Source organism: Calonectris borealis, chromosome 1 (genome assembly GCF_964195595.1).
Source record: "Calonectris borealis chromosome 1, bCalBor7.hap1.2, whole genome shotgun sequence".
Lineage (NCBI taxonomy): Eukaryota > Metazoa > Chordata > Aves > Procellariiformes > Procellariidae > Calonectris > Calonectris borealis.
The window spans coordinates 194,421,601-194,434,360 of record NC_134312.1 but is presented as its reverse complement, the minus strand read 5'-3'; the positions used below and the strand labels follow the sequence as shown (position 1 = coordinate 194,434,360).

The following is a 12,760-nucleotide window of genomic DNA, read 5'->3' as shown; positions in this document are numbered from 1 at the left end:
TAGTGACTCCAGGGACTGAAAATGTGGAATGATTATATACCTAGTGGCTGCAAATTTTGCTGTTTAGCATAGTTAGTCTGGACGGTAAAATGGTTGACCCAGCCCCTGCTTGCATCATTCTAGCACTGTCAGTTGGATCCCACTCATCATCTCCTCCCTCTTCCAACTGCAAAACCTTTGGCTAGAACTGCAAGTTGCAGGACTGGATATGTAAAACTTAGGATAGTCCTGGTCAAATCAGGAGAGCTGACAAAATGATTTTGCACTTCTATTTGAATATGAACTCCCACTCCTACCATTGTAATATGTGAACAATCATTGGAGAAATTTGTAAGATTTGTATTCTTTCAAGGAATTGTTTACCACTTTAAGCCTGTTTCTGTTCACTTAATAGCTGGTGAATATTGAGAATGAAACAGATTGATTTTTGTACATTTGCAATCTGAAAAAATGCTTGTTCTTTACATGCAGTGCTACCCTATTGGCTTTCTTGGTTGAGCTTCTTAAGAGTTCAGTAGCCATGCAAGAGCAAATGCTTGGTGGAAAAGGCTTTCTAGTCATTGGCTACCTCCTTGAAAAGGTACGTTTGGACATTTTTTTTATCTTTGTTCTTCATATTTCTACTGTCACTGTGGTATTTTCAATCACTTAGCTCAAAGGACTGGTGGAATAAAACATATTGATGTTACGAGATATTTTTGACTTGTAGTACTTATAAGTTGTCTACAGGAGTCTTTTCATCTTCCTTATCCTCTTATATGCCAATATTCAAAGAATCAATTTTCTGGAGTTGATCTTGTTTGTCTAATTTATGCTTTTACTTTAGATCTATTTGTGAATCACTTTAATGTATTTTCATTTGTGTTTCTCCACTCTGTCGCCCAAACTCTCATTCAGGAAAGTTCTCTTGTTCCCAGTTTGTAACAGGCGTATCACAGACATGTCATAATTTAGGTTTAAATTTCTTTTTTTGTGCATGTTAATAAAAATTAAGTTAATCCTCTGTGGCTCAGTTCTGAAATTGTTGAAATAGTTGTTCTGTGTTTTGAAGAAGAAAAACTGTAAAATAATTTCATTTTGAAAGAAACAGTTGCAAGGGGCATTCCCTTTACTTGCTTGTTTTCAGACATGATGAGCAGTTATCACAAAACTGAGGTTCAGTTCAGATGCCTGTCTGAGGAACACTACCTGCCTCCTGGCCCAAAGCCCTCACGTTACTGTGATTTAATAATGTGAAAACAAACTATTGTACTAAGATAATAATACTCTTATGGTTGAATCGCATGGCTCTGACATTCCTAAATGTCTGCTACTGTATTTTTCATTAGCATGAGGTCAGTATAACAATCATTTGAGAAGAAGTTATGATCAGAGCTTTGTGTTGTCCGATGGTGAAATTAAATAACGATAATCTCACCTTTAAAACTGTACTGAATTTTGAAGAAGAATGATCAATAATTTCTCCCATTCTGCTCCCTATGTTATTTTCAGCTAGGGAAATACATTCTTAGAGTAGGAAGACTTTACCTTTGCTGAAGTAATACCTAATAGCAGATTATTTTCTATGCTTCTATGTTTTCTGTACTAAGCAAGTGTGATTTAGAATGTTGAAGAGCTAGTCTAAGGTGTTTTTTTCCCAATGGTACGTTTTCTTGTGACATAACCGGAATGAATTTACAAAGCTGTTAGCTCCAGTTCTGTAAGTTATATACAGGCAGGCTAGTGAGCCCTCATGGAGTCCCTTTCTCTTGAATAGAGCACTATGGTTTACGTACATTGAATACATTGATTTAGAATGTTGTACATGAAATTAAAAAAAAAAGTTGGTGTACTATTCTGATTAACACCTGCTACAATCAATAAACTCAGGGTATATGAATATTTAAAGGATTTTGATTGATTTCTGTCACACCATAATTTTTACAGCATATGCTGTTTTCTGGGGGTTTTTATGCTACATTCTCCTTAGCTGCAGTTTTTCAAAAGGATGTATTTTATTTTTTCGGTATATGCTTATATTCAGTTGGCACACATGGCAGGAAAAAATCCTTTTGTTTCCTAGCCAGGCTCAATTTTATTATTTGTAAATTATCTGTTGTTCATTTGCATGTGATCAAGTAATTCAGAGAGGACAGAAAACTTTTTTTTTCCCCTGACTTGCACTTCAAAATAACATTTTTGTTCTTATTAGTTGCAGACTATTTATTGTGAATTGTGATGTACAAGCCAAAGGAAACTCAGCATCCAGGCTGAACTTGTATTACTGAGAAACGGACTTCACTTCTAAAAATAACATATCTGCATGTTCCCAGACTGTACTTACAGCATTAAAAGTAATTGGAACATCTTTTAGGGAAGGCAAGGGGAAGGATGTTTAGTGGTTTTTCCTATTAGTTCCTTTTGTAAACTTACTGTGTAAAGAAGTTTGTCAAAGTCTGCATGCCATGTTACTGCATGGGAGCAGCTCTCAACAGTGATTTTATAGCATGTGCTATGAAACTGAAGGACTCTCTTAAACTTTGAGGAAACCTTGAACCCAAATCCTTCAGATACCTACTTAGATTTAAGAAACAAAAGCAAGTCTACCAGTAATGTGTGTTTACATACTGGGAAACCCAATTTCAGTAAGACACATAATTAACTGAAGAAGAGTTAAGGACTTCAGACGAAGTTTTCAAGGCACTGTGCTATAAAATGTAGATTCCTGACTGGATTACAATAAAACAAAAAAGAAAAAAAAAAGAAAAAGGATTTAACCTCAGTTATTCATGAATATTTTTAACCTGTTAAATGTAGCCATTAGAAAGACCATGACTATTTTTAGAAAGTATAAGTTGCTGATATTTTTTCTTACTTTAGTATTCAATGACATAAAAACATACATGCATGTATTTAGTAAAGATGAGTCTGGTTAAAATATCACTTCATATTTCTGCTGTAAGTATATTAAGGAAGAAGGTTTTTCTTTCTTTGTTCTTTCTGATTATTTTTCCCCAGTCATCTAGAGTTCATATAACCAGAGCAGTTCTGGAACAATTTTTGTCATTTGCGAAGTATTTGGATGGATTGTCTCATGGAGCACCTCTATTGAAGCAATTATGTGATCACATTCTTTTTAATCCTGCTATCTGGATACATACCCCTGCAAAGGTAATTGTACACTTGAATGATATTATAACTCTCCTACAAGTATTCTTTTATATCATGGTACTCAGGTTTTTAATTTTTTAATTTTAAAACATAGTAATAACAAAGATTTTTTAGATCATGAAGTCTATACCCTGCTTAACTATATTCTCCAATGTCTTTTATAAGTTTCTAAAAGCAGTTACATTCTTGCCTAAGATTCTGGCTAATTCTATCAAAAGACTGTTTCTAGAAACCTCATCCCTTTTTCAGTGGCTGTGTTACATTGTTTTCCTGAAGATTAAGCATAAAAATATGTATTTTTAATTGTACACAAAAGGTAAGGTGTCTTTTTTTACACATTGTCATGAACTTTGATTTTAATTTAAATTATGTATTTTGGTTTCATAAAAACTATAAAAAGTTATTGTTCATCTCTGGTGATAATGAATTAGTTGTTTTCCTAAATAATCACAGTTGAGGAATGTGGACCAAAGTGAAAAGTGGCATGGTCCTAAAATGGAGTAATATATACTTTTAGTATAAAAAGACAAGACAGAAAACAAACCAGGATGTTTATCATGGCATAAATCATAGAATCATAGAAAATTTAGATTGGAAGGGACCTCTGGAGGTCATTCCAGGTATCAGTCCAGTCCCTGCCCTAAGTAAAGTTGTTCGTAATTATTTTTTATTTTTTTATATCATATCCAGAGTATACCCTAAAAACCCTACAAATTAAAGTTATTAATGTATAACTTACATTTATGTGGATAACTATTTCATTCTTCAGGTGCAGTTGTCTTTGTATACCTACTTGTCAGCTGAATTCATTGGAACTGCTACGATCTATAACACTATACGCAGAGTAGGAACAGTACTGCAGTTAATGCACACACTGAAATACTACTATTGGGTGGTTAATCCTGCTGATAGCAGTGGCATTACTCCTAAAGGATTAGGTAAGTACAATGCATAAGAAAGAAAATACAGCAGTCATTTCTTGTATAGGAAGATTTATGATGTAAATGTGTGAAAGCTCCTTGGATCGATCTGTAGACAAGGAGGTAATCGCAATAATCGGTACCAGTGGACAACAGTAGAAGGACTATGCAAGTACTTTTGGTGTATCATACACCTCTGATGATAATTCCTTATGTGCTTAGCTTAGCTCATGAAGCATTGAATAACAGCAACAACAAAATACAATAATACATACAGGCTAAACGCTGCATGTAACAGATGTGTATTAACCAGAGCATCAAATCATTCTAATCCTATACACTCCTAGCTGTAATGTCATTACATTTAGCTGACTACTTGTGCAAAGCAGGGTGGATTTGGCTGAAAGTCTCTTGAAAATTAATTGATGTAGGAGAATTTATTAATTTTCTTTATTCTCTAACTATTACTGTCATGCTGAGAAATTAAATAATTGGAGGATGTTTTAGTGCTGTCACATACCCAAATATTTAAGAATGTGACATATATACCATATAAGTTATTGGATAATTCTTCATTTGTAAGTGAGCTGTATGCATAGGGTTTTTCTTCAATTTTTTTTTTAATAAATAAAAATGGAAGGAACAATTCTTATCCTAGATTAGGTATCCTAATAGGCAATGGAGTTGTAACTTGTTGAGCTCATGGAAAGAGCTGCTATTGAAGCTGGGACTTCATTTATAGTTCTGTCATAGTGTTATATTAGATGAACGTTATTCTTCATAAATTTATTAAAATTTGCTTTAAAAATACATAACAAAAGCACACTGTTTCTGTTCTCTGTTCATTTGAATGAAAAGTTTGTAATATCAGATTATGAAATTTAACTGTGGTGGTTACTTAATTAGCGTGAAATTTTTGTCGGTCATAAAGTGTATTTTCCACTTACACTGATTCTGGATTCCCTCTGCCAAAATGGAATTAAGTTCATTTTTGGTGCCTACAACGAAAGTGTCTCCATCTGAGCTAGATGTCTGCTGATTATAGACAGTGGAATGCAGGAGTCAGTTGCCTGAATATGGATTTCTACCATGATTTTAGTGTCTGTGTGGCATCCCACCTGCATTTCAGAAGGATGCAGGTGACGTGTGCATCCTGCGTCAAATCTGCTTGTTCTGTGTAGATATTTTGGATACATTATGGCATGTCAAATCGCATTGGTAAGTGTGTTTGGGAAGCTGTGTCCTACCCCTAGTCAACAGAGCTTTGCGAACTATTTAGTTTGAAAGGTAGTTGCTTTCTAGACTCCATTGGCTATATTGATTAGATCTCTGTTGACTTCAGTGGAAGGTTGAAAGCTGGTCTCACGTGTTGGCAACTATGATGTAGATGTCTGAAATTAGGGTGAGCTGAATCCTACCCTGGGACTGACTTTATCCAGCTTCATGCTTTCAGAGCTCTACTCTGTTGAGGGTTACAGTGTTGTGCTGCATAGGTACAGTTTTACCATCGGACGAGCTAACCATACCTGAGCTCAGTGAGGAATTAGGATGTTAAAAACTCAGCTGATCAGCTTATAATACGTAGATTGTATTTGTGACTGTTGAATGACCAGCTGTTGGGAAATAAAGTTTCCAAGTGTCAACCTTATTTACACCTACAGACCAGGAAAATTGCTCAACAGGCTTGAGACTACAAGTTTGATAATATTGTCTATTTCTTACTGCTGTAATTCTTTTGGGGTTTTGGGGTTTTTTTCGTGTTTTTTTTTTTTGTTTAGATTTTTTTTTTAATTAAAGAGTTCCTGTACTTCTGTGTCATGATACTAGTACCTAACAACACTTTGAAAATGTACTGCATATTACAGACTTCCCTCTGGCTAGGCTTGCTGTTTTCTGGAAACAGTGTGACATTTCTTTCTGTAGGAGGTATGGCTTGTTTTTTATCTTGCCCAGATCTGCCTCTCTGCAGTTAGCTGTATTTTTGGAGTATTTGTATGTGTCATGCCAGTTGAATAGCTAGAAAAAAAAAAATAATGTATTCATCAAAATCTGAACGGAAGGCATGGGGTACACAAGGACACAAAATTAGGAATGAGAAATGAATCAGTTAACTCTAAATTAGCATACATATGGCTGTTTTGCTTCCCTATCTTTTCTTTCATTCTTACCTATTTTAAGGATATAGTACATTCTCTTCTCATTTGTGTCAATTCCAGACAATATTCTGGTTTTCTCAGCAACCACATAGGTCCCTATGGCTTTAAACAAGCTATTTTGGCTTTAAACAAGGTATACTGAACTGTCAGTACAGAAAACTCACCCACTTTGTGCTTTATTAAGACAGGGGAAGGCAATAAAATCTTGAAGCAGAGTAACTGTCTGCAAGTAATAGTAAATCAAACTACTAATACTAAAAAGTGTTTCAGTATCTCTGCATAAATAATTATATGCCTAGAAGACAAGAAAGCATCACACTACTAGAATGTCTGCATGAATAAGCTTACTTTCTAATATGACAGCAAATTCTTTGAAGGCATTATAACACATTCAGTCAAATTTCGGATATTGGCAAGATTTCCATTAAAGTCGTCTTCAGATCTGAAAAGTCTGATGTTAAGTTAGCTTAGGGTTTCAGTTACCTCTGATAAGGGAATATCGTATGCCATTTTCTCACATTATGACATTTTTCTGTTTCTTACAGTAAAATCACTGCTCATAGACAATGGGTCCTGTTCTTTCATTTTGAAATATCAAATGCTACTTAAAATGCAGCAACTCTAACATTCACACAATTGTATTTTCACAGTGTAAGTTTCTTACTTTTACAAACTTCTTTTTACACATTATTCTACATTTTAACAAATTATATACTTGCTGGCTACATGTGGCAGTAGTAGCTGTATGCAGGCTAGTAAAAATCAACACAAAAACAAAACCCTGGAAGAGTTAACTTTTTTGAAATATCAGGATTGGTGAAGTTATGAGTTGCTGAAAACAGAGGTGGAAAGAAAAAAGCATTAAGCATATTTACTACAGCCACTTATAGTATTCTAAGACTATAAGCCTGAATCAGCCAGACCTGCATATCACATTGGCAGATTGCACTTAATGTTAAAAGAAAGAGCATCTGGTGAAGAAAAGTGATGTAATATCGAGGTGATTAAACATTTTGAAAAGTTTTCAGGAATTTTATCAATTGAAAATAATTAATGTGAATTTGATAAAAAACGAATATGAAATTAAGTTAATATGAAATTACATTTAGCAACCCATCACCTCAGCAATTATTATATTTCCACAGTCATTTGCTTGCAAATCACCACAGTTGTTACAGCTGTATTAGTCAGAAACAGAGGCTACTACCTGTGAAATAATAGCAAAAAAGTCCTAGTGCTGATTTGCATGGACAAAATTCCATAGCTATGCTGGATTTGCACATTCATTGCTATGTCCCTGATCTTCCTCCCTGATAAGCCGACATTCTTCAACTCAACACAAGGAAAGCTATTTTTACAGACAGGAAAGACAGTACTACAAAATACTTTCTTATAGTTGTATCAATTACATGGGACTTTCTGCAGTCTAAGCAACAGGGAGGAAGGAAGAGGATAAGGAACAAGGAAGAAAGTTGAGATTAACCTTTAAAACAGTCAAGTTTATCTAGAAATATAACAACAGAAAAAAAAGGAGAAAATTCAGATATAGTGGATAATAATATGTATTTTGAAAATGTGCATGGCCTCACAGTTTATCAAACCCTTTTCCCAACTACTGTATGAAGGCCTTAATAATTGTGATTTTTGTTGTCATACTGCTACACCAAACAACGAGTAATTTGTTTTCTTAAAAAATGAAACTTTCCCCCTTGCTTCTCCCGGTATTCAGCTTATAAAATAGGAGTTGTAAATGTTTTGAATTATTTAAAAGGTTCAAATATTTATTTCAAATTTGTATCTTCTCTTTCATTATTGCTTTCCTGTTTCAAACTGGTATTTCTTCTTGGATTCAGGATACTAAATTCATATTGTTTTGTTTCCTTCTGAAGTATTAGAAACACTTTTTCAAAATGTATACTTATCAGCTTGTTTGATAATTATTCTTAGTAGGTTTTACATTTTTGATATAGATCTACATAATGGAGGCAAGTTTTCTGTTTAATATTGAGTTTTACTGTCTTTTTTGTGTTGTGTTTGTGGGTTTTTTAAATTAAATTACCAGTTATAAATAGCTGGCAGGACAAAAGTGACTTGTGTTTTATTAAGACCATATTAAAGGTAAACTTGTGAAATAATTCTCATGTCAGGAAGAGCAGAAAAAGTCAAATCAATTTCCACAGGAAAGAATCCCTAAACTTTACATTATATTTTACATTTTACACTTGAACTAAGGTTATAGCTATTCCTTGATTTGCCATGTGCATGCCTTTAACATTTTGTTAAATCATGCAGAATAAGATGTGAAGGTGGGAGAAGATCATAGGGTGGCCCAGCAGTTGCAGCATCTAAAGACACAGTGAAGCAGGCAATTGAGTAAAAATTATTTAAAATTATATTACTTGCTTCCGTAATTATTTCCTTGTGTGGATTTTGGGAATGAATAAGAGGATAAGTGGGGAGAGATTTAACTCTTTATCTTGCTATGGTAGGTGGTGCGTTTCAATCATAATACTTCAAGCTGCCAGAGACATCTTAGCGTTATGTTACCGGTATTTGTTCTTCTTTGATGTTTCATCTTTTCAAAATATATACTAGACTGATATTTAAAGAAAAGCCAAGCTGTGAGTGTCTTTCAGCAGGGGCAATACACACATATTTTTAATATCAAAGCAACAGAGAAAAATTTAAACACATTTTTATATTTTCATCTTTGGATGTCTACTAACTGTTGGATAGTTTAATTTTTTTTTAACCTTTTCAAAGAAAAATAAAACATTTATGCACTTTTAAAAAAAATTCTCCATGTTGCTGAATTAGTTTGATGTGCAATTTCTGTAAATTTAAGAGAGAATTTATTAGAGCCCACCAGGATATTTATGCCTTCAAAAACCTTCATTGGAATTACTTACCAACTGCGTGGCATTCTCTGAAAATACTGATGGACTGACAGTGGTGCAGTAATGAGAAAGCATAAAATGAAGGCAATAACAGAAAAATAAACTAAGTATTGTGGAGTTTTTTTCCTAATAAAAAATAAATTAGGATATACTCAGTGTTCACAACTCTGAGAAATGTATGATGCTAAATTTTAATTTTGGGCTCTGTTGCGGCGCATCCCTATGAATACTTGCAACTTCACTGTTGTATGAGAGAAATGTGCATTTACGTTTCAGGATACTGAGTAGTGTAGTTCATTCTCGAGCCATTGACCAAGCATTTCTTTTTCTCTACTAGTGTTTCCTGTGTGCTTCCCAACTCTTACTCTGAACAGACCTTTATGAGCAGTATCTTGCCTCCTGCTAGAGAACGCATGGTTGTTAATGTCCAAGTTAACTCATCTTAAATAGAGTGTTGAAGAACATTTTTAATGTCCAACATTTTTGAACAAGAGCTAGAAAAGTGGGAATTATGAAAATTATTATAAGTAGAAAGTAACAGTTTTTCTTTTTGTGGATAGAAAAAGTTGCACAGAGTTATTTCAAGGGCTGGGTTAGAGTGGAACTCAGTTCTTATTAGCTTTGCAACAGTAAGATAAAAAGTAGGCCCTTCTGTGATCAACATAATATGTGATGTTATTTATGCATGCATGGAGATCAGATTCTGCTGTCTGTATCGTGTTTTATTAATTTAAGGAGTAGAAAAATCATGCTTTTTACACATAAAAAAGCCAGATGGAAGAATGTTTTGTTTGGCTGCTTGTAGAACTCATAACACAACGTTTTATTTCCAAAGACAGGATTAAAAATCATTATTTTTGTTATTCAAAGCTCCCAATCATTTTTTTACACCAGTACTGATTGTACTTTACTCTGTGAACATGTTTACTTATTCCCTCTTATTTAGTTCTGGTTTATGCCCCTACAATTGCTCACTGCTGCAAGGATGAATTGGATAATTTTTTTTCATTTATTTTTGTGTGGATAAAACTGGCTAACTCTCACTATGAGTGTATATTAAAAAAAATCTGATGCAAATCATGTGCTATCTGCAATAAATACATCCATAAAGAATCTAAAAGCAGGAAATGATTTAGTGACTCATCCTGGTGTGGGATAAGGGAGGCATCCTTTCCCTGTGCCAATTAACAAGAATGCTGCTATTTTGTATTAGAGACTTATGGTTGGTGTATGAGATCTTAAAAGGATTATCTTTATTGTTGATTTGGTTTGGGTTTGGATTTAGTCTTCAGCCATGCTGTTTATCAGTTTCTGAGTGATGGTGACACTGTATTGTCTATATCCAGTGATGGGCACAAAGATTAATAGTTAATAAAACTACTCGTCAATGTTTGAGTTGAAAAACTAGATCCACTTGTCTCTCTTTACCTCAGTATATGTGCGTATAATGTATATTTTTTAATTATAGCGTAAATTATACCATTGTTTGGTCAATAATGCTTTTTTGTAAAATAAATCTTCAACTAGTAATGAAGTTCTTCAACTAGTAATGAAGGCAAAAAGTGTGATGACATAACAATTATAGTGGCAAATCTGTTTTATGTAGCTTTACAATTTCCCATTCGATCTGTATCAGATGACTGTTGCATTAGTATTGCTGCAGTCCTTTCTTCCACTATTTGTAGCTGTCTACTGGTTACATAGCCTCCAGTTTCTCCCGCCTCTCTTATTTTTCTCTCTTAATTTTTCAAACTAATAAAGTCTTTTGGGCAGAACCTGTCGCCTTTTTCTGATTCTAATGCAGTGAAGCTTTAAGACACAACCAAAATACAAGGAGTAAATAGTACTGGAGGACTGAAGTAAAAAGCATCGTTTTGCCTGCTTGGCATATAATCTGCAAACAACAACTCCTTTTGTATATTTTGTGTGTTAAAGAACCCTTTTCAGGGTTCTCGCACATCTCCAGAGAAACTAGTGGGTATGTGAATAAAAAGTATGAAACTCGGGTACCTTTGAACAGATTCCCAGTTAATTTGGGATATCTTCTTTTTAATCCTTCCTTGAAATTTCTGTTACCGAAATCCTTTGCAGATCTCCCTATTGCCTAGTGTTCTGTTTTTTGTTTCTGTAATTACAGTCTTCCAGAAAAGACAAAATGCCTCAGTTTTTAGGCCTGGTTTCCAGATATTGTCCAATATTGAATCCCAATAAGGTGTAGGAGGGAAGAGGGTGCGCTAAGAAACAGATTTCTGTGATGCAGTTGGAGTTGAATCTGCATTTGAATTAGGGAAAAAAATAGCTGTTGGCTAGAAGCACACCATTGCCATAAAAACACATGCAATATTTAATGTAGTTACAGCTAGCACCAAAAAATCCAACTTACTTCTGTTTTTACAATGGGAAGTAGATGTTTCGCGGTGCCGTTAGAATGTATGGAAATAAAACTGTTCCTGTATCTTTAAAACCTATATGATAGATTTTTTACAACAATATCCTTACTGTTTTTACATATGATGGTGGGGGGAGCTTGAGATTTATTTGCTTCTTTCTGAAAAGTACTCAGTTCTCCTCTCTCCACTCCTAAACAGGGAAGAAAACTCTTTTTGTTCCTGCTAGTCAAACAAATATAACTTACCTTGAGGTTTGCCCCTGTTGTAAACTTGAATTACTGTGTGTACAGCAGTGGCTTCACTTTGAAGAGGGGCACTGAAGACTATAAAAAAAGTCTTCATTAAAAGATTGCATTCATCTGGATTGGAAATAATACTGAGCCATAGAGTCTTATTAAGCTTTGGTATGTGTTTATCAACATAAAATGAAATGGTTGATGAAAAAGTAAATTAGGCTGCATTTATTTTCACTGTGCAAAATTCAAGACTTAAGAAGTTCCTACTTCTCAAGTAGGAACTTGACAAAGGAAATTTCCAGTTCAACCTTAATTATTTATGAAAGGGGAAAATGGAAAATACAATAGAGCAAGGTTCAAGTCAATATAGTTGTTCAAGCTCTATTTCTTACTCAATTTCTTAGATACTTCTGTTTTCCTAATGTACGTCCTCAAGCACAATTGTTTAAAGTATTATGGATTGCAGATTTTTTTTTTCTTTTGCTGGTTTAAATTTAATATTTTCTTCAGATCGTAGTTTCTCTTTGGTTAAATAGCTTCAGTTTCTGCTACAGGTAATGGCCACCACTAATATTTCATTAATCCTTTCTGTGTTGGATTTTATTCAGATGGTATTTAACACAGTGGCTTAGTTATTCCAAGTTAAATCACGTATTTTAGTTGATATTCAAGTTTGTATTCAGACCCTTTTAAATTTATACGTCCACAGTGTAGCTTGTACTAGGTGTTTAAACTCCCATTGTTTTCAGTGGAATTCAACTCAATGTAGTCAACAGAACTAACAATTTTTATCCTCAATTGAGCACTGACATTGGATCAGTTGAGTAGATCTAGACAATAAAGAGAGTAGTTGCTTATACTGGGATTTGAAACTCCTGGCTCATAAGAGGTGAAGACACCTACAGAACATACACCTTTATTTAGTTGTGTGAGTCTAGACTTGATTACTACCTTTTATCTTCCTGTGTCTTTGTTTTTTAAAAAAAAAAAGATTTCTTTTTTTCAAAATGA

The 12,760-nt window shown here is 34.1% G+C and overlaps 1 protein-coding gene across 1 annotated transcript in view; it reads left to right on the top strand.

Moving 5' to 3' along the window:
• Positions 1 to 12,760, top strand: part of NBEA (neurobeachin) — a 426,845-nt gene that overhangs the window by 52,565 nt on the left and 361,520 nt on the right. The window contains exons 9-11 of the mRNA XM_075139786.1: positions 472 to 580; positions 2,998 to 3,150; positions 3,920 to 4,088. Of these exons, the coding sequence (XP_074995887.1) occupies positions 472 to 580; positions 2,998 to 3,150; positions 3,920 to 4,088 (431 nt within the window). The remainder of the gene's footprint in view (positions 1 to 471; positions 581 to 2,997; positions 3,151 to 3,919; positions 4,089 to 12,760) is intronic.